This window comes from Pituophis catenifer, unplaced genomic scaffold, assembly GCF_029215685.1.
Source record: "Pituophis catenifer annectens isolate HBS135680 unplaced genomic scaffold, rPitCat1.0.hap2 SCAF_1, whole genome shotgun sequence".
NCBI classification, from domain to species: Eukaryota; Metazoa; Chordata; class Lepidosauria; order Squamata; family Colubridae; genus Pituophis; species Pituophis catenifer.
Genome location: NW_027256881.1, coordinates 224542523 through 224565981, shown reverse-complemented (window position 1 = coordinate 224565981; position 23459 = coordinate 224542523). Strand labels below are relative to the sequence as shown.

The 23459-nt window shown below is 38.8% G+C and overlaps 1 protein-coding gene across 2 annotated transcripts in view; it reads left to right on the top strand.

Moving 5' to 3' along the window:
• Positions 1-23459, top strand: part of SLC49A4 (solute carrier family 49 member 4) — an 85464-nt gene that overhangs the window by 44736 nt on the left and 17269 nt on the right. For both annotated transcript variants that reach the window (XM_070957088.1, XM_070957087.1), the window contains 3 exons: positions 10530-10638; positions 12204-12271; positions 21670-21797. In XM_070957088.1, coding sequence (XP_070813189.1) covers positions 10530-10638; positions 12204-12271; positions 21670-21797 — 305 coding nt within the window. The remainder of the gene's footprint in view (positions 1-10529; positions 10639-12203; positions 12272-21669; positions 21798-23459) is intronic.

Genomic DNA, 23459 nt, shown 5'->3' with positions numbered 1-23459 from the left:
ATGATGAATGCTTTTAAACTCTTTCGCCTAGCTTTATTCATTCCTGGATTTGAACCAACTTAGAATCTGTATTTTTTAAAAATATACTTTGGTTTATATGTCTATTTTTGTTAACTTTCCCTGAAAAAAAGAAGGATATTGAAAGGTGGATATCCTGGAATCTGGATAGTAAATACATAGCATATTGATCTTTATAGACATTATTGCTATGAGGAATTGTGAACTGTACAGCAGAAGAAGCACACAAATTAAAACTGCCTGATTACTCTAGGAGGAAGGAGAGAGATAACACAAACCAGGTTTGTGAAAAGAGCATGGGCACAATAAAGGACATTGCTTATGTTAGAGCAGGGGTGTCAAACTTGATTTCGTTGAGGGCTGCATCAAGGTTGTGTTTGACCTCGGAGAGCTGGGAGGGGGTGGGGCATGGGGCATTGCCAGAAGAGGATGGCCATGGTGAGCATGGCCAGGGGTGTGGCCATGGTGGGCGTGACATGGGACTCATGTTGGGGGCACCTGTGGTGGCCAAGTGCTAAGGTAGGACTTCCCTGAGACCCTTCCTCTCATTATAATCTTCCTTCCTTCCTTCCTTCCTTCCTTCCTTCCTTCCTTCCTTCCTTCCTTCCTTCCTTCCTTCCTCCCTCCCTCCCTCCCTCCCTCCCTCCCTCCCTTTTCTTCTTTTTCCTTCCCTCTTCATTCTCCTTTCTTCTTCCTTCCCCTCTTTCCTTATTTATCCTTCCTTGCTCTCTTCCCATCTTTCCTTCTTTGACTTTCCTCTTTCCCTTTCTCCTTTCCTGTCCATTCTTGCATGCTCAAATGCAAAGGGGGAAACATTTCACCTTTTGTTTTGTTTTTAGTTTGTTTTGATAGCCCTCTGCCAACAAAAACGGAGCTCGGGGCTTTTTGGCATGGACAGCTCCTGCAGCCCTGCCAGCGAAAATGGATCCCGCCCCTACAAGCTCCATTTTCGCTAGCAGAGGTACCCTGGGCTGGTCCTTTGCTGTTTCCAGTCTGGCCCTGTGGGTCTTCCAGATCTTTCAGTCTTCCCGATCTGGCCCGCGGGCCTTGAGTTTGTCAACCCTGTGTTAGAGGGTGCTAGTTCCAGCAGAAAGGGCAAGATTGAGGTCTCTAGAAAAGTAGAATTCAGTATTAAAGTTCCTGCATGTTTTTATCTGGTTCCGCATTCCAGCTGTAAAGTTCATGTTATAATTTATATTACTTTTTTATTCCTTGTGTATCATTTTTAAAGGTATATGGCCTATAACTTTTGGGGCTTTGGGACTCTTTTGCATTCCTTTAGCAAGGAGGCCAGTGATCACTGTAGTTGTGCATGCCAATAATATATTTATAGCATCTAGCTCCAAACTCTTTGGTTTCTTATTTAGTGGGCAAGTTTACCACAACATCTATAGAACATCTATAGAATTCTTCCAAAGGTTATTCAGAAATCTTTCCAGGAAATAACTGAGGTAGGAACTGCATAGTTCCTTTATCTATAGGAAGGAAGTGTCATCTATAGGAAGGAAGAGCCATGGTGGCCCAGTGGTTAGAGTGCAGTACTGAAGGATAACTCACTGCTCACTCTAGGAGTTCAAGTGTCACTGGCTCAAGGTTGACTCAGTCTTCCATCCTTCTGAGGTCGGTAAAATGAGGACCCATATTGTTAGGGACAATATGCTGACTCTGTAAACTGCTTAGAGAGGGCTGTAAAGCACTATGAAGTGGTACATAAGTCTAAGTGCTATTGCTGTTTACAGATCATGGCTCTAATAAATAAGATTATATGTAGCTCAAAGTTGAACTGTGGAATTCTTGGTGGTCTCTGAGCTCAGTTATTTGTTTGCGGATGTTTTGTTATCAGACTACATAATATCTTCAGTGCTAGAAGGGAATGGGGTTTGCTCTCTTTATATGCAGTAGCTTGCTGCAGTGGCGCAGTGCTTAGAATGCAGTATTGAAGACTAACTGTACCCACTGCCAGGATTGTAATCCTGACTAGCTCAAGATTGACTCAGCCTTCCATCCTTCCAAGATTAAATGCAGTGGTGAAATGTAAAATTTGTTACTACCGGTTCTGTGGGCATGGCTTGGTGGGGGGGGGGGGTAATGTGACTGGGTGGGCGTGGCAATTTTTTTCTTTACTTTTAAAAGCATTTTTTCTACAACCTCTTTGGCCGAAGAAGTTGCAGAAAAAAGTGCTTTTAAAAGCCTCTGATGATCAGGCAACTCAGTTGGGATCATCAGAGGCTTTTAAAAGCATTTTTTCTACAACCTCTTCGGCTGAAGAGGTTGTAGAAAAAATGCTTTTAAAAGTAAAGAAAAAGCCTCTGATGATCGCGCGGCTGAGCTGGGCATGGGGGGTGGGCAGGGATTTTTGCTACCGGTTCTCCGAACCACCCACCGCCATCGCTACCGGATTGGGCGATCCGGTCTGAACCGGGAGCATTTCACTACTGGTAAAATGAGAATAGCAGCCCATTATTGGGCTTTGGCCTGTTGGCCACTGGGCTGCGTGTGTGATACCCCCACACACACACTCATGTTAGCATCAGGCACTTTTTGATAAACTTGCATGGTTGCTGAAATTTTGTTGAAAAAGGTATAGGTAGTTTGTTTTCTTTTTTCTGGTTTTCTGAGTTGCTGCAGTGTGTTTGTGCTAATCTAAATAATGTTTCTACATAGCTTCTCTTGTGTTGAGTTGTTACTTTAGTAGTGGAGCACTTGGTTAGTCTGGTGGTTTTTAGGTAGACCTGCGTTTCTAATTTGCTGATAATTTCCTCTGCTGATGAGAATATGCGTGAAAGGTAGTCTGTTGTTTAGTGAATTTTATTTCTTTGAAGATGTTGTGGGTAGTTTCATGTGTCTTCTCTAGTTGTTCCTTTTTTATTAGGACAAAAGTGTCATATACATACCAGATCCATATTTTTGATTGAAAACTTTTGTTTCTAGATATTGCATTAGTCTCTGCTCAGAAACCTGGATCTTTTATTATTCTTCTATTATAAGAAAAAAAAAATCACATTCATCATTCACACATGTAGTTTTGAATTTAACAAAAATATTTCCTTTGCCAACATATAAACTGCAAAACAACTGGTTAGGAAACATGAACTTGCCATAATATGAAAACTTCCTTATGCATTCAGTGTTGATACCCACTGAATGATGTTATTGTATCCACAATAAAGAGCAAACTCCTAAACACTGAATGAATATATAGGCTAAAGCTTTATCTTGTCCTGCAGTTCTCAAATGTAAGCAGTTAAGCAATATTTATACCGTTCTAAGCAGATAGCAGCTTTTTGCTTATATATATAAGTTATAGCAGCTTTTTGCTTCTTTCATTTACACAAAAGCTGGTTCTTTGGGGTTTTTCTGTCAGCCAATGTTCATTTGATGGAATGAGGTTGATGAAAGAATTTTCCCAGCTTCCCTTTAGTGAGCATTGAAGTTGAATTGTTATTGGAAGAAAATTTTGCATCCCTCTGAGTGATTTTTTTGGAGCTTGTTTGCTATTTCAGCACTTTACGTTGGTTAGCATTTTTTATAGATATGAATAGTACTATCTTGCATCAGATCATCTGTTTTGAGCATGCTATAAATATAACAGTGTTCCTTTAAAAAGTTTGTATGAAAATGCCTCACTTAAATGAAGCAATGTTTCTTTCTCGTGTGTGTTTTGTAGGTCAGAGACATTATTCATTTCAATAGGTTAAAGAAATTTTAGTAAAGGGCATTTTTACAGATAATTTGCTACCTAGGACACATCTAAATTATTGGTACCTAATTCAGTGTATTTTTTTTTCTTGGAAGTTATTTTGTTGAATGTTTAAGAAACAGTCATATCTTTGTTGACGGATGAATAATGGAAGTTGCCCACCAAAAATGTACTTTTTCTGTTTCTTCTTCCATAGAAGAAAATAATGTAAATAAAATTGTTCAACCAACCTAAAAATAAGGGGAAATTTCCTGACAGTTAGAACAATTAATCAGTGTCTCCAGAGATTGTGGGTGCTCCATCACTGGAGGTTTTCAAGAAAAGATTAGGCCATTTGCCTGAAATGGTGTAGGATCTCCTGCTTGAGCAGAGGATTGGACTAGAAGATCTCAAACTCCCTTTCAACATTGTTATTATGTTCATTTGTATTGTATCTACTACTGTGCCTAGTGATTGGATGATAAAAACTCTGGTTTCTCTTGTTCACTCCTATATTCTGTTTTTTAAATTCATTTTATCATTTTGTAGTTTATCCCATATATACAAAGCAATTTGGACAATTAGCAGATCTCAGTGTATATATACTAGAATTTAGGTATCCTACCTTTTCAGGATTTGGTAGTATATCTAATTCATCCAGTGAGTGATAAACACTGGTTGGAGATTGATCTAGTTTTGACTGAGCTATGTTGTGTGAAGTATTTAGATATAGTTTTGTAGAACTGGCACACAATCTCTACATTCCCTCCTCAAGTTTTTCTGCACTTTCTCATATGTTATAATGGGGAGTTCCTTGGAGGGATGAACAAAGAACACTGGATTCTACACCAGGGATATGTTTTCCCAACAGGGTCACCCAAGAGATGAAGATCATCCCAGTTGTCTAGCTAAAGCAAACAAGTACCTTTGTTGGGCAACAACCATATAAGAACATGTCAGTGAAGGATGATCACTATAATAACAATGGCCAATATAATCTTTTCATACTGCATAGAAGAATGGTAAACCACTCCTATATTTGACCAAGAAAACCACAAGGACAGATAGGATAAAGTGATTGATGATAAAATGCTGGGTGATATGGCATCAATAAATAGCTAAGGCTTATTTGGAGTATTAAGTGTTTATAATGTGGCATGTTAAAGACTTTGGGATAACTAGTTGCTGATTTTATTGGACAGGAAGAGAAAATCTGAGCTTGCAATAACTGAATTATAGTAGGAACATGGAATATAAGAACATGGAAAACCTCAACACAGTGAAAGATAAAAATGAAACAACTACATATTAACATATTGGACAAGAGTGAATTGAAATGGTCTGGCAATGGACATTTTTGGTCAGAACATTATATTGTTTGCTATTCGGGGACACGAAAAACAAAGGTGTGGTATTTCTTTCGTAAGAAGGATATAACAAATACAACCGCTACACCCCGCCGCAGGGAGGTGGACCCAATTAGATGGATCCGCCCCAGGCGCCTGATGGATCCTGATAGGTTCCAGACGGAGCTTGGGCCAATTCCTGAAGATCTGGCACACGACTCGGCCGAGGACCTGGTAGCTGCCTGGGATCGGGCGGCTGGTGGGGCCTTGGATCGAGTCGTGCCTTTGCGGCCTCTGACCCGGTGTCGATCCCTCACGGCTCCTTGGTTCACCGAGGAGCTGAGGGAGATGAAACGCCGGAAAAGACGCCTAGAGAGCGGTTGGAGGGCCAGTCTCGCTGAATCTGACCGAACACTGGTAAGGTCGCATATTAAGACCTACCTAGTGGCGATAAAGACGGCAAAGTTTAACTACTTTTCCGCCTCTATTGCGTCATCAGGGAATCGTCCGGCCGCCCTGTTCAGGGTAACCCGCTCCCTGCTCCATCCGGGAGCGCGGGAGGATCCCTTGGAAGGCAGGGCGGAGGATTTCGGACAATACCTGTATGACAAAATCGCTCAGATCCGGGGGGATTTGGACTCTGACTGGGTAGATCAGGGCAGGGTGACGAGGAATAGTCTTGAGAATGTTACCTGGGAGGAGTTTGATGCTGTGACTCCGGATGATGTGGACAGGATTTTGGGGAGACTTAGTGCGGCCACATGTTTACTGGACCCGTGTCCCTCCTGGTTGGTACTGGCCTCCCGGGAGGTTACACGAGGCTGGCTCCAGGGTGTTATCAACGCTTCATTGAGTGAGGGTCACTTCCCCGCCGCCTTGAAAGAAGCGGTGGTGAGGCCTCTCCTCAAGAAGCCGTCCCTGGATCCGGCAATATTGGCCAACTATCGTCCTGTCTCCAACCTTCGCTTCCTGGCGAAGGTTGTTGAGAGTGTGGTCGCGCGACAGTTTCCACAATTCTTGGAGGAAACATCCTATCTAGATCCGTTCCAGTCGGGTTTCAGGCCTGGACACAGCACGGAAACGGCATTGGTCGCGTTGGTTGATGATCTCTGGAGGGCTCGGGATAGGGGTTGTTCCTCTGTTCTGGTCCTGTTAGACCTCTCAGCGGCTTTTGATACCATCGACCATGGTATCATGCTGCACCGGCTGGAAGAGTTGGGGATGGGGGGCACCGTATTACGGTGGTTCTCCTCCTTTCTCTCCGACCGGTCGCAGTTCGTGTTGGCAGGTGGGCAGAGGTCGACCTCAAGGCCTCTTATATGTGGAGTGCCTCAGGGGCCGGTCCTCTCGCCCCTCCTGTTCAACATTTATGTGAAGCCGCTGGGCGAGATCATCCGTGGCTTTGGGGTGAGATACCACCAGTACGCTGATGACACCCAGCTGTACATCTCCACCCCAGGCCACCCCAACGATGCCCTTGAAGTGATGTCCCAGTGCCTGGAGGCTGTGCGGATCTGGATGGGGAGGAACAGGCTCAGGCTCAACCCTTCCAAGACTGAGTGGCTGTGGCTCCCGGCATCCCGATATAGTCAGTTGACTCCATCACTGACTATTGGGGGCGAGTCGTTGGCCCCCACAGAGAGGGCTCGCAATCTGGGAGTCCTCCTGGATAGGCAGCTGTCCTTGGAGGAACATCTGACGGCTGTAACCAGGGGGACCTTTTGTCAGGTTCGCCTGATCCGCCAGTTGCGGCCCTTTCTTGATCGGGATTCCCTGTGCACAGTCACTCATGCCCTCGTCACCTCTCGCCTTGACTACTGTAACGCTCTCTACATGGGGCTCCCCTTGAGGAGCACCCGGAGGCTCCAACTGGTCCAGAATGCAGCAGCGCGGGTAGTGATGGGAGCAGCCTGGCGCTCCCATGTAACACCGCTCCTGCGCGAGCTGCACTGGCTCCCAGTGGTCTTCCGGGTGCGCTTCAAGGTGTTGGTTATCACCTTTAAAGCGCTCCATGGCATAGGGCCTAGCTATCTTCGAGACCGCCTGCTGCCACCGACAATCTCCCATCGACCCGTGCGCTCCCACAGAGAGGGCCTCCTCGGGGTGCCATCAGCCAAACAGTGCAGGCTGGTGACCCCCAGGGGGAGGGCCTTCTCTGTGGGGGCACCTACCCTCTGGAATCAATTGCCTCCAGAGATAAGGAGAATCCAAGACCTCGGTGCCTTCCGCCGTGCCCTTAAAACCTTCCTTTTCCAGCAAGCCGGGCTGGCCTAATTTTTTAAGTGTTTTTAAGTGTTTTGTTTATTGTTTTTAATTAATGGGGCCAAATTTATATATGTATATTTTAACTCTATTTTAATATTTGTACTTGATGTTTTTATTTGGCTGTTCACCGCCCTGAGTCCTCAGGGAGAAGGGCGGTATACAAATTCAAAATAAAATAAATAAAATAAAATAAAAATAAACATTTGGGTAAAGTGCAATCAATGATCGGATAATTTCAAATACACTTCATTATGCTCCAACCACTGTTGTAGAAGAAAATAAATTTGACAAGTTTTATATGATCAAGTTTAATTTGAAATATACAGAATATGGAAGACAAAAAGCATATTTGGACTGTTTGGCCTAGGAAACCAAAATGAGGCAGAAAAATAATTTATCAATTTCTGCCAATCCAATTATCATTTCATTGCTAACATATTCTTCCAACAACCAAAACAGCGTCTGTATACATAAATATTGCCAGATGGAGTAGATGGAAATCAAATTTACTATATCATTAGATAAGGAGGTAGACGAGCTGAACTGGAACAGTAAAGACAAGGCCAGGGTCTGACTCTGCAATAAACTGCTCATGTGCAAGTGTCAAGTAAAGCTAAAGGCAAAGAAGAAAAAAACCTGGCTTGTTTCCACAATATGATCTTGACCACATATACACCATTTTCTAGCAGAACATCGGGAACTGTTTTGAAACCACTTGTTGAGATGAGCAGCTATAGAAATCAAATTATCTACATATTTTTCCTTCATTTCCTTGTAGCATGATGAATGTTGGCTCACTTTATATATCAAATGGATGAAATATTTGTGGCTTATGAGTGTCTCATATAAAATGCTGATTGTCAAATTTGGCACCATATCCAAATAGAGGGAACAATAGGGTGTGGGGTTATTTTGTGCAACCATTAAAATCACATGTTGAAATCAGATTACAGAGGGGAAGCTTAGTTTATCTCTGTGCAGTCTCTTTATACATTTGTTCTCTCTATGTTACCCAGGTTATTAATAAGTTGTGATATAGTATATCTTAGTATAAGAGCCTTGGGTGGCACAGCTGACTAAGTGCTGTTAAAGTAGCACCAGCTGCCTGCAATTACTGCAAGTTCAAATCTCACCAGGCTCAAGGTTGACTCCGCCTTCCATCCTTTTGAGGTAGGTTAAATGAGGACCCGGATTGTGGGGCAATAAGCTGACTTTGTATAAAAAAGAATACCGCTTAGGGGGGCCCGACAGTCCTACTAAGCAGGTATATACAAAAGTATGAAGGCTGTTGCTTAACGCATTGTAAGCCGCCCTGAGTCTCCGGAGAAGGGCAGCATATAAATCGAACCAATAAATAAAATCTTTGCTCTGCCTGGAAGGCCACAGATATACATATGGATAATTACTTGGAACTTCAGCTCGGATCCTCAACCAGTTTGTCCTTTAGGACAAGCCCCCTCCCAACAGTGTGCTTATAAGCTATGAATTTATAGGAGGGGTGCTTGTGCTTCTGGATTGTCCATGAGGTCCTCCAGTGTACACTAGAGGGCCTCATGGCAGTGAGACAGAACACAATTCATGTTGCTAGTTTCTGGGCAAAATCTATTTAACCTTAAAATTAATATTTTAATTTTGCATTTTATATTTTATGTCGTGTAGTATGCCTTATTTTAATTGTGATGCTTCTGACACAAATAAACAAACAATATAGGAGGGTGAAGTCAGTGGTGAAATCCAAATTTTTTTACTACCGATTCTGTGGGCGTGGTTTGGTGGGCATGGTGTGGCTTGGTGGACATGGCAAGGGAAGGATACTGCAAATCCCCATTCCTTCCTCACTCCAGGGGAAGGATACTTCAAAATCCACATTCCCTCCCCACTCTGGGGCCAGCCAGAGGTGGTATTTTCCAATTCTCCTAACTACTCAAAATTTCCACTACCGGTTCTCCGAACTGCTCAAAATTTCCACTACCAGTTCTCTAGAACCTGTCAGAACCTGCTAGATTTCACCCCTGGGTGAAGTGAAGAAGAAGAAGAGCAATATGCTACCTGATACTATCGCCCGACTATATCGCAGTCCATACAGATAGTTCATGACTTAACAACAGTTTGTTTAATAACCATTCACAGTTACTGAAAAAGTAATATATGACCATTTTTCACACTTATAATCATTGCAGCAATTCCATGGTCACATTATCAATATTCAAATACTTGGCAACTGGTTCATATTTATGACAGTTGCAATGCCCTGGAGTCATGTGATCACCTTTTATAGCCTTCTAACAAGCAAAGTCAATGGGGAAGCCAGATTCACTTAACAATTGCTAACTTAACAACTACAGTGATTTACTTAACAACTGTGGCAAGAAAGGTGGTAAAATGAGACAAAATTCACTTAACAAAAGTCTCACTTAGCAATATAAGTTTTGGGCTCAATTATGGTCGTAAGTTGAAGACTTTCATGAGTGATTGTAAGGCAGAACCTCTGAGAGGGAATACAAATGGAGCAGCAGGCAGGAGTATATTCTTCATTTGTTGTTCAGACCGATGCATACTTAAAAAACTGGGATATATATGTCATATAAGCAGTAAATGAAACTGAAAAATGTTTGAATGCAAAGCTTTTATTAGTTACTGGACTGGTTCTCGTTTCTACATGTGGTAGTATTCAGATAGTTCAGTAAAAAGCCAATGTAAATTCTCTCGACCATGAAACAGAACAGAAGCTGAACTCAAAGTATGAAGGAGAAACATATTTTACAAATCATATCTCTGAAATGTGGTTAATCCTTTTCAAACACAATAACTGAAAACAAGAGCCTGACAACAGCAAAATTAAGTAAAACATCAAAATATTGTATTAATTGGTTTTGCCTCAGCAGATATGCTTTAATTGTACACAGTCATGTTCCTGAAGTGAGCCAAAGATAATTTAGACTAAATTGCCTGTTACAATGCTGTACCATCCGCATGTAGCCTCCAGGAAAATCTATATATATCACTCAGTGATGCTAGAAAAAGAACATTATTTAAATATGATTGTTGCATCATAACTCCAAATAAATTAAGCAAAATTTCACCAACTGTAACTTTTTGCTGCCCAATTTAGTACCTGTTGGGTCCTTGAGGATTCATAGGAGGAGGAAAGTATTTGCAATGAAATTTGATCTGTTATACTGTTGACAAACCTGTTTGTATTTTTTTCTTTTACTTTCTAGCAATCCCCGGTTTTTGATGATTGCTCTCGCCTATGCAATACCACTGGGGGTTTTCTCAGGATGGTCTGGTGTTCTTGATTTGATATTAACTCCAGCTCACATAAGCCAAGTAGGTGCACATGTGTGTGTCTGTGTGTGTATATTTCTTTATGGTTTGCTGACAAAAGTTTGGTTTTGTGATTTAAAATTAAAATAACAAGCAGAATGACTGATATTCTATGAGATTGAAAGTGGCATTGTAGAACCTGAACTTAATTGAGCTGCTTCATATCTGAAAATTCAACTTTGGGAAAAGCCTGAACCTTAATTTGTTGGCCTTGAGGAGAGAGGTAGTAATTTCAAATTTTATTGCTAGTTCACAAGTATAAATTTGAAAAACCAAAAGTTTTCCCATTAGCATGAAGGGAAAGAAAAAAAATAATTAGAGTAGCTTTATAGTTTGTTTCATTAGAGGAATACCACATAAAGTTTACCCAAGACTTTTTCATAAGCTACCTTCACATACAACTAAACCAGGCCTATTTATTTCAAGTTTCTCGAGAGATGTGGATAGAAAAAGATTATATACTTCTCCAAAGTCTCTACTGAATGTTCTCCTATCTCCTTTCAATTACTAGAACCTCATTGCTTTTCAAACTTTACCTAAGGCCTAGTCCAGGGTTCTGCAACCTTAAATACTCAGAGCCATTTGGCCCTTTTTCCCAGAGAAAAGAAAACACCAGGAATCACAAAACCTGGGTGGGCATGGCCAACTCAATGTCACTCACTTCCATCAGTCATATGACCCCCCACTAGCCACGCCTACCCAGCCGGTCATTAGGGCAGAGAACCAGTTGTTAAAAAACACTGGGAACCACAAAATCCTTTTGACATATCTCTCTCTCCCTTCCCTCCCTCCCTCCGCCCCCTTTTTATCTCTCTATGTCTCCCTCTCTCCCCCTCTCTCTGTATCTCTCTGTCTCTGCCCTGGCCACTTCTCCATCCCCGCCATCGCCCTTACCTTCTCAGGCCAGGCGAGGAGTAACTGGGAGGGGAGGGTGAGGGGCAGGGCCAACCAGTGGTGGGATCACCTGACAGGGAGCCACAGCAGAGGGCCCAAAGAGCCGCATGCGGCTCCAGAGCTGCAGATTGCTGACCCCTGACCTAGTCTAACTCTGTCATGGTTGATCATCTTCTTTTCATTCTCAATTTTTGTTTCGGACCTTAGGAGTCACTTGATCAGACCAGTGACAATGTTCCAAAAGCTCCCAGAAGTCTTCTGTGACAGTGTCACATCCTTCAAATGTAAGTTCTGCCCCTTTGTATGTGCATGCAATGTCACAATGCACATATGAAATGGACAGATTCCTCCTTTCCCTTGTGGATGCCTCTGGTCCAACTGAAATCAACCTATAAAAAATACATCTCATACACCGAGTGTGCTGATTTGTATTTGCTTTCTCAAGAGGATTTTGAGAAAACAGTCCTGAGGGTCTCGAGAAGGAATATCTGCTTCCTTAGATGGTTTAAAAAGAGATTAGGCAAATTAAATGATAATGTCAATCAATAGCCAAATAGAAATTTACTTTCAGAGCTATACTCCAAAATAGTTATATATATATAGCAAATATCAACCAATTACCTTCTGTGTTGCTAGAAACAACATTGCATTTCTTTATCTTCTTTTTTTCCCAGGTGGATGCAGGTTGGATTGGATTTTGGTCCATTGTAGGTGGCTGTGTTGTTGGCATAGCACTAGCAAGGTAAGCTTTTTTTCTCTCTCTTATTTTTCTTTAGTGAAATTGTGTTTTAGTTATACTAAAATAATACCTCCTGAAATCATTTCCTCTCTTCCATGACAATTGTAAAAAGAACAAATCATTTTCTATAGATTAGAAATATGTTCATCTTCTATCTAGAGTAGTAATTTGCCTGGTTTATTTTATTTTTTTAAAGTCCATGAATGCTGAAAATCCCATTCGTTCAGTCATCAAACTACGCAGGGTGTATTATTGTATTTGACAACTAATCTCTATCCACTCCATCCAAAGGTGAAAAAAATACTTAGATGAAGTAAGGAAGGAACTGTGGGTATTTTGCTCATGTTTGCTTTCATCTTCAGTTGTGATTGATTCTTTCAGAAAATTGGATATTATGGGGCTGGTTTGAATGTTATAGTGAATTATTTCAACATCTTGTGAAAGTCTTGTTGTATTTCCATTAATATAAGCCACTGGCTGTGTGTGAGTTGTGAACTTCTGAATACCGCAACATGAAAGCGCTTAATACAAAAGATGTTTAGAAGTAGAGGATGTTATATTGACTTGTTACAACTATCATAGTATTCCCAAATTATATTAGTCATATAAATTGTTCAGTTTAATGAACTTTCATGCAAAAAGGAATTAATATACTTAATATTCTAAATAATATATAATTATAATCAAATGATGAAATCCATGGCTGAATAAACCACATAAGTTGTATATGCCCACATGGAACTTTTTCCTGCATTCCTCCCGTCTGGACTATTGTAACACTCTCTACATGGGGCTCCCCTTGAGGAGCACTCGGAGGCTCCAACTGGCGCAGAGTGCGGCCGCACGGGTGGTGACGGGAACGACGTGACGCTCCCATGTAACACCTCTCCTGCACGAGCTGCACTGGCTCCCGGTGGTCTTCCGAGTGTGCTTCAAGGTTTTGGTTATCACCTTTAGAGCATTCCATGGCTTAGGACCTGGTTATTTACGGGACCGCCTGCTATCACCAATAGCCTCCCACCGACCAGTACGCTCCCATAGAGAGGGGCTCCTCCGGGTGCTGTCGGCCAAACAATGTCAACTGGCGGCCCCCAGGGGGAGAGCCTTCTCTGGGGGGGTACCTACTATCTGGAACGAGCTCCCCCCGGAGATACGGAGGATCCCGGATCTGCGTACCTTCCATCACGCGCTCAAGACTTTCTTATTTCATCAAGCTGGCCTGACCTAAGTCTTTCCCCTTTTTAAATGGAAATTTTAAATTTGGTTTTAAATTATTGGGGTTTTAAATTTGTTCAGCCAAATTATTTAATTCGTTTTATTTTATTTTAAATTTTGTATTTATATGTTTTATTCTATGGCTGTTCACCGCCCTGAGTCCTTCGGGAGTAGGGCGGTATACAAATTCAATAAAATAAAAAATAAAAAAAATAAAATTTCACAAGAGTAAGCCAGTTAGAAATGTTCATTTAACCATACCTTCTCTTTCCTTCCAAATCAGAAACTATGAGTAATTATTCCAAGATGGCTATGATAATAATGCAGCTTTAAACTATGATTTAAATTTAGCTTGTGGATCTTATTTTATTTGGAAACTATTAATTGTAGTTACTGATCTGGATATAATGGGAAGGAGTAATTAAATGTGGGCTTGCTGGCTCTTTTTCTTACCCCAAAAGAGGAGTGAAATGGCAAAAAAAATGCTTATATATGATTCAGTGTCACTCACATAAATGTATAGCTTAGCTTATGGGTAGCCAACTGCAGCCTGCTTTTTGCTACATGGTGTTGTCCTCAAACATAAAAGCTGAAAGCTGCTACCATGGTTTTCCATCACAACTTTAAAGCGATGGAATAAGTTTGAAAATGGGTATATCACAAATAATTTTTTTAAAAAAACCTCTCCAAAGTCACATGAAAAAAACAAGCCCTGCCTATACTAGTTAATGTGGTCCTTCCCATTTTATGACTTCAGCTTCCCCTTTCCTTTTAAGTTCATCGTCACAAAAAAAAAATCATCGCTAGTTTGCATTCATTGTGTTAGAACTGAATATGATGAAACCTACTGAGCTGTGAAATTTCATAAATCAGCATTTTGTAGCATTATATATTTGTTGCATATCTGATAACACAGAAATAATTTTAAGCTCTTGGTAGTTTTTTGTACGTGCCTTTCTTTTGAGATTATTTTCAGAAGTCTACCCAGGAACTATCTTTAGAAAGGCCTACTGTTTAAGCATCAAAACTAAACTAAATTAAAATAAAAATAAGTGATAGCATTGGGTATGGTAGGTATATGATGACTTGAGTTGACAAAAATAAATAAATAAAGGCAGCATAAATTAAATAAATACATATTTTTTTAAGCATTTCATTTTCCTGTGCTTTTAATAGCTAGTCAGTACCTTTCATCTTTGTTTCTTTCTGATTCTTGCTTCTTCATCCTTTTTCATCAAACTTTGATCAGATTTTTTCTCCAGATTGATAAACTTTCAAAGTAATGATTCAGTATTTATTTTGTTATTGTTTTAGTTTATGGTTTTAAGCCACTTGCACATTCTTTTGTATTGGGAACATGAAACAGGAACGCTGTAAATAAATTAAGTGTAAACATGTGGTTCCAATGAATTGATTTGATTCAAATGAATTGATTTGATTTGATGGCTGTGATATTGTTTACAGGGACATAATTTTAAAGTGCCTCATTATATCATATGATTAACATAATCTTTTCTAGGCTATAATTCTTGTTATACTGCATAACAAGTATATCAAGGAGGGTTTTTTTTCCTCTCTCTTTGTCAACAAAACTCCTTTAAGATCTATGGTATGAAAAACTCACACAACCCTCTAATTTCATATGACCTTGAGCCTAATTTCCAAAGCCGCCTGAAAATTCACATCAGTTTCAAGAGCTATTTGTCCATTCTTTGGTGTCGTCTGTATGTGAGAAAGCTTGTTGCAAGAGAAAGAACTTTAAAAGTAAAAATAAGGAGTAAAAGAAAGATTTATATACCTCTCTGCCATGTTAGCTCCTCTGTGTTAAAGAAAACAAGTTATGGAAATTATGCAGATCAGAGTTTCTAGAATGTTTTCCAGGCCTCTTATCAGCACTGGCCATAAGAAGCACTTTTGTTTTCTTTTATGTAGCAAACTAAAAAGTTTGTTTATGTGAAAGAGAGAGGGAAGAGAAATTCCACTTTCCCTTGTAGAGCACATCTCTGTGTTTCTGTATATGTGTGCCTTTCGATGCACAGGGTGAGTTCTTATGGACTGCTCTGTGTCAGAAACTAGGAGGAGGAATCAGCAATAATCAGGGATTATCTCAAACAACTATCCCACCAAAATGTCTGGGAAGAATTTTATTCTGGATTGTTTTTCTCCTCAATCCTAAACGGAATATGACTGATTTTCAGATTCAGTCTCTCCCTCTCTCTCTCTCTCTCTCTCTCTCTCTCTCTCTCTCTCTCTCTCTCTCTTTACTTGGTTAGTTTTTTCCAGCCTAACCAAGTTGGGTACCATTGAGTTGTTTTTTTTCGAAGAGTTGTCCTGCTGATGGATGGCTAGACTGAATTCTGAATTTCCTTTATATAATTTCCTTTCATCTTTCCATTGGGCTTGAAGGAATGACAGTGGCATTTTCAAAGAAAAGGCACTGCTTCTTTCAGTCGCGGCCTCTGTTGGCCTGAAGCCTTGAATAAATTAGCCATGAGGAACTGCACACTTTGCTTGAAAAACGATCGCTTTCGACATGTCTTTAAAATCCATTTAAATGCATTTGCCTATTTTAAAATTAAAAGTATTATCGCGTGCATTCCTGGTGCTTATATAGCAATAATTGCAACATGGGATTTTTTAAAAGCTTTATGTTTAAGGTTGGTTGGGAGTAGCCAGTCTTAGTTTATGGATTAGAATTCTTACTAAAGTAATCAAAATACATTATAGCTAAATAGATGTGTTTTTCTGCACATCTGTGGAGCATATACTTTACCACCAAATCTGACATCATGTTTATGTCAGATTTGGTGATAAAGTGTAAGCCCTACAGATATGCAGAAAAACTGTACTGTTGGGGGTTTTTTCCATGGGGCCTTACTCCAACAATGCTCGTCTGGGGGTTTTCAAGATGTAACCCCTGTGGATAACAAGGATTGAGTGTACAGTACAGTGAGACTCAATCCCTCATGCTTTTGCTCCTCCACATACAATGACAACTGGAATTTTAAAGCTTCTGATTATGGTTTTAACAACTTGCAGATATCTTTAAAACGTCGGGTCAAGATAATCCATATTATTGGAAGCATTGGATAGTTCTCCTATCAAAATACAACTAATATAGTTGGCTGTTGGATATGACTAATAGACTTGGATGCTATACTTTTTCAAAAAAAAAATCAATTACCTTATTTTAGAAAATTACTTCTTTCATTGTTAAGATTGCAGTGCTATACTTGAACATATAAATATCTAAAAAATATCTAAAAGTGCTTATTTAGATTTGCTAAATGAGATATCTGGTTGTTAGAGAGCAAATCTCTTTGATAAAACACTCTCAAGGAAATGGAAACAAGGGCATAGAATTACAACTATAAATATGGGGAGCCTCTTATCTGTTTAAGTCAGCAAAGTCTTGTATCACATTGATTTTTCTTCTACCGCGTTATGGGATCTTTTATACAAAGGATAGTTTTTTCTCTTGCTGGTATATTGTAATGGGTGGCCATTCTTTTTTAGCTTTATGATGACTCCTCTGCAGGTTTGCCAACGGAGTTTTATGTAAATTTTGACCTTTTGAGAGAAATTAATTACTCAAACATGTAGCTCAGTTTTAGTAGCAGAATATCTGTTAAAGTCTTTTTTATCTGCTAACAAATGGTTTCCAATTCCATAGCAATGCGTACATTTTTGTTGACTCCAGCACTTCAAACTTTTTCTGCTTTTAATATAAAGCTAACAGCCTCTTGCCAAATATCTCTTTCTGACTGAAAAATTACAAAACCTTCAAGCACAGAATTTTGAATGCAACAAGAGTAGCAATTTATCTCTGTTGATGAATGACTCCCTTTCCTTAGACCTATTCAGCAATTTATCTGTATAAAATTAAATCAGTGTCTTTGCTGACTATCATCTGCTGAAAGTTGTAATTAGGAAAATTAGGTAATGATTTTTGTCAGGTCAAACAGGCTCATGGATTTCTGTGATGGTCCTGTGACTTGAAGGCAGCTTGATATATTTTCTAAAGATTTAAGTCTGGAGCCTTTGTTTTGTTTTATTCCACTAGTTCAGGGGTGTCAAACTCACAGCGTCATGGCATCGCATGACGTAGCCCGACTTTTCTCCCCTTTGCTAAACCAGGGGTGGGCATGGGCAGCGTGTGACGCATCCACCATGTGGGCCACAAGTTTTATACCCCTGCACTAGTTGCTAATTTGCTTAGTAGCTCTGGAATTTCCTTTTACAACTTCTAGTGGAGATTTATTCCATCCTACACTGTAACTCAGTCCCAGTCCTTCGGCCACCCATTGCAATAAATTGCAATATAATTTCACTCACCTGGTGAGCATTATTTACTGGCTAAATGCAATCTATAAAGGACACTACATTTAAACCTCTTTCCACTTGGGTGGCGCTGAAGCTATCATTTGGATGTCAAGCAATCTCTGCATCTAATAGAAACGTTTGTGCCTGTGGTACAAAATTATGCCTGTCAAAGGAAAGCGGAGTTGGAAAATGAGCTTTCAAATTTCATTATTTTGTTACCAGTGGTATATGGTGCCTTCCTCCACATGAGATTTATGCCACTCTCCTAACTCCAGACCAGAAATTTGAGATAATTTATATGGGATGTTTATGGTTGAAAAGCCTTAGATATTTTAGGTGGCTGATGGATATTGTATGCTTTTCTTATTCAGTATGAAACAAAGCTAATTTGGGTTGGGGAAGGAAAGAAAAAAAACTTTGGAAAGTGACACCTTTTTTTTTTAACTTAAATTGCACAGCATTGCAAAATCAACCTGATTCTTTTCCCCTCATGGCATTTTTCTTGTCATATTTCATAATGGCCAGAGTTATTTTTCAAGTTTCATCCTTCATAGCTCAACATTTCCTTCAGCATTAAACTACAGCAAAGTCAAAATGCAGCAACTTTGCAACATAGGGTGATATCTATAGCAATAAGGAGAGGAGTTTAAAGATTTAATTAAATTGTGAACTAAAGGATGCATACAAAGTGACGTTTTTAGTTCATGAAATACTGGTCCAAATTAAAGGGGTGACAGCAATATGCTCCTTGGTGTCCTGTAGTAGGAATTGAACTGCCTTCTCAGTGGAAGCTCAAGGTCAAGGGCTATATTGCAATTTGTTGGAAAGAAAAAAGGAGGGGAAGAAACGAATAGCAGACGTGATAAAGTGTGTGAGTGGAGAATAAATTAGAATTGGACCAATTTTTCTGAATGTTAGTTGCTAGATAGAAAAAAAGAGCAGAATGCTGTTTCTTGGGGCTTATTATTAGCCTCAGTTGGAATGCAAGACTTGGTCTGAAATGGCAATTATTAGTGCCAATGTTGTCTGATAATTAAGGAAGTATTTCTCTGTGCATAATGTTAACAAAAAGACATTGACTTTACACATAAAAGCTGTGCTTAAAAGCTGGGATCTTAATTCCCAGAATTCTCAACCAGAATGGCTAGCTAGGTCAGCTAGCTAGGTCAGTTTTGGGTTCATATAGTCTTTATTTATTCCCAGGTAGTTTATTTAATTTGTATCCTACTTTTCATTCAGAAACCTTAAATGTGGTACTCTCCTCTCCCCCTTCGCCTACAACAGCATATAGGTCTGAGAGAGATTCACTGGGCTTAGATATCACCCAGTGTGTACGACTTACTCATATGACACTAAGAGGCTTACAATATGTAAAATTAAAGTATCTATAAAAATCAATACAAACAATTCATTAAAATGCAAGCTGGTAAATTAATGCAAGCTGATAAATTGTCTTATGTCCTTTAGCTCCCAAACTCAAAGATCCTATGCCCTCCAAGTGGCACAAAGTCAGAACGCTGTCCCTTTTCAGCTCAGGAAATGTTAACTTTGTGCGTCTAGCCATTTTCTGCAGCTATATGAACAAGGGGCTTAATAAATGTTGGACAAATAAAACCTGAGTCACTTTTATGCTTTAAGAGTGTGATGGAGAGTTCAGATCTATTTGGAAGACAGAATCTGAGCCCAATGATGATTGAGCTGGGCTACCTTTGCACTAGAAAGGATTGCTGCGGGACATGGCTTGAACTAACATGTCTTTAAAGGATTCAGACCATCTTGGTTAAGGACCCAGCCAGAACCTGAACTAGCTTTCAAAAATATTTATTGGGCTTCTCTCTACTCAGCCACAATATGAAGTTGCAATGTGCTTTAATTCATGGAAAGATCTGATGAACAATAAATCACAAGTATATGACACTTTAGGAGAAATAATTTAAAATCTTGAGCAGATAGTGCTTCTGCACTTTTTTCATGATTAAAGGGAAATTAAAACCATTCCATTTATATTTTCATATATCAATAAGATTATCGACTGTGAAGTCCAGAGGCTTCACAGTAAGAAAGAAAGAAGCAAGGAGTTAGTTAATGCTTTCATCTAACTATCTATGAATTTAATATCAATTTTGAAAGGTCAGCACATAAACAACAACCAAATATATATCCTAGGGAAAAATAATAACTGATATTCAGGACTGACATCAGAAACTTAATAGCCAGCTTAGTCATGAGATGCCTCTTTCATTAAAAGATACAATTGTCTATAAAAATGCTAATGTTAAAGAGGAGGCAACTACTATATTTCTTTCTGATGCCACTAAATATGATCCTGAATTCTTTTTAACCCTAGCCTTTATTATATCTCAATAAGATTGAAAGGCAAAACATTCTGATTAAAAATTGAAGTTAGCAAAAGTTTAATTTTAATATGCCTTTTTCTTGATTTATATTAGTATTCATTATTCCTTCAATAGTTCCCGATTCACCATTTATTATTTCCTAACTAGTTGTGGAAATTTTGTTTCAATTGTTTTATTTGATTAATAATTTTATTCTGTTGTGATTCATTAAGCATTTCATTATAATGTGATTCATTCATTTAAATAATTTTATATTATGTTCTCACTGTTCTTCTCTGACATATCACCAGTTTGCATGTTATTCCAATAAATTTAAATTGGTTATCCCTTTTTGGGGCAGTGGTCTTAAATCAGTAGTCATTTTTAATCAGCCCATTAGAGTAATCCAGAATAAATGGCTGAAATAACTCAAAAGTTTCTATAAAAGTGTGTGAAAATGTGGAAATGGGTATGCCAATACTTTTGAGATCAAACTTTATATCCAGCCCAGCCCATTGAACTTGGCAGAAATACTCAGCTCAAGATGATGTTGAATTGCAGAAAAAACAATTACTACCAACCTGCCTTCCATTGAGGACCTATATACTGCATGAGTCAAAAAGAGGGCTGTGAAAATATTTACAGACCCCTCACATCCTGGACATAAACTGTTTCAACTCCTACCCTCAAAACGACACTATAGAGCACTGCACACCAGAACAACTAGACACAAGAACAGTTTTTTCTCGAACGCCATCACTCTGCTAAACAAATAATTCCCTCAACACTGTCAAACTAGTTACTAAGTCTGTATTACTATTACTATTAGTTTTCTCATCATTCCTATCACCCATCTCCTCCCACTTATGACTGTATGACTGTAACCTTATTGCTGGTATCCTTAAGATTTATATTGATTGTTTTCTAATAGATTTGATTGCTTATTTGTTCCCTATGACTATCTTTAAGTGTTGTACCTTATGATTCTTGACGAATGTACCTTTTCTTTTATGTACACCGAGAGCATATGCACTGACAAATTCCTTGTGTGTCTAATCACACTTGGCCAATAAAGAATTCTATTCTGTTCTGTTCTGTTCTGTTCTGTTCTGTTCTGTTCTATTCTATTCTATTCTATTCTATTCTATTCTATTCTATTCTATTCTATTCTATTCTATTCTATTCTATTCTATTCATTTATAATGCCTCATTAATTGGAGGGGAAAGGGTTAATTTCCATTATTCTGCAAATTGTTTCACATCCTAAAATATTTTTCTCAGGCAAGAATAAAATAAACATAAAACAAAGCATAGACCTGTATACCTAAGACTCAGTAGTTCAAAATTATGATATATATTGTAATACATCTTTGTGTCTGTTGATACCTTTCTAGAACAAACTACTACATCAGAAATCACTGTTTTAATAATTCTATCTAGCACTTTAGCTAATGTATATTTAGCTAATGTATACTTTTTTAATCACAGATTGTATGAATGATTTTAAAATTATGGTTTATGTTATAGGTTTGCCGATTTTATCAGAGGAATGCTGAAACTTATCCTACTTCTGTTACTGTCAGGAGCAACTTTGTCATCCTTTTGGTATACTTTGACATGTTTAAAAACTGTCATTCACCTTCCTTTAACTACAGGTATGTTAATCCCAGTTTCCAGATTTCACAAATATTTGTTTCAGTAATGGCTTTCCACCATGTAGAATGCTAGGAAAATGTGGTGATGTAGTTCACTATAAAACTTTAAAATATAAATTAAACTCAGACTCATAATTCTATTCCAAGCGGAAATTGGGAAATTACTTTGTTTCCTGTCTCAAATCACTAATATATTTCAAGATGTATTATAAAACTCTTACATTTATTAAGCCAATTGCAGAATAACAAAGATGATTACTATCAGAAATGAACTTAAGCTGTATATGTAAAATCTAATTGTGGGAACTTCTTGAATTTCTTACAATAAATAGGTTGTGTAGCCTGTAATTTTACTTAGTAGGTCTAAAGCAAGAGGGGGGAAATTTTTATATTCATTAAACAAGTGTCTTTGACAAGGCTTTTAAGACCTGTTAGTTAATTGCAAACATTGGTTAAAGAAAATGATTAATGATAATCCTTAAACCCAGCTGACTTGGAACTCGGTAGATAATTGTGTACTATGTTGTGTTTTGTGATTGTATAATATATGATGCTTATGTAGAAACATAAGTATGTGCAGAAATAACAAGCTGTTATGAGTTATTTGTAGTATGTAAATGAATAAACCTTAACAATTTTTCTTTGCTCGTTCAATTATAACTTTATATTTAACACAAGCCTTATATCTAGAGTAGAGCTCTTCTATATATTTTATACAAATCACACATGCTTGGTTGATTAAAAGTTCAATTTATCAACACTTCTGAATTTTCTTTGCTTCTTACCAAGCCTTCCTTCCTGCTCCTCTTCCAGTTAGATGTGTTGATTGTACAACTTGCTTAAATTTGATGAATGGGCCTCTTTTCTCTATGACTATTTGTTCAGGTAGTTCTCACTGAAGGACAGTAATTGGGACTGGCAACTCTGTTGCTAAGCATCACAGTCATAAAGCACAATGTTACATGATTGCAACCATCATACAAGAGCAGTTGTAGCAGTTTTGGTGGCCATCATTAAGTGAATCCTGCACAATTGTTAAGGGCAACGTCACATACCATTTACAACTTCCTGCTGGCTTTCCCATTAACTTTGCTAATTAGAAACCATCCGTGAAAGTTATTAATGGCGATCACATGACAACAAGTTTCTGCGACTGGTATAATTATGGTCTAAGTTCCAGCTACAACTACAAAGAACAGTTGTAAGTCCCCTTGATAACTTCAATTGGTCACTGAATGGGTGGCTGTTTAACAAGAAACTATTTCTGTTCTTGAGTGTTTTGCTGCACTTCAGACTTAATTTCCAAAAGATGGTTTGGAATTTGTGAGAGTGTGTATATTGTCTCTTTAGACTGCAAAATGTATTGTTGTTTTTTTCCTAGACTGTGGTAGCTATGAGGGATAACTCCATAGTCTTAAGAGGAAAGGTTATTTTCCCTATAGACAATAAATTTCTGGGTCTCTAACTGATACAAGAGTTTATGTGCTTGTAGAAAACTTCAATTCTAGGTCCTTTTAGTTCAATCATGACTAAACTCCCATAGTTCCAGCAAGATTCTTCTTATTTCTTGTACATTTCATGTACATTCATTGAATTGTTGACCATAAACCTGAAGGATAGCAATAGCAATAGCACCAGAAGTGGTATTCAGCAGGTTCTGAC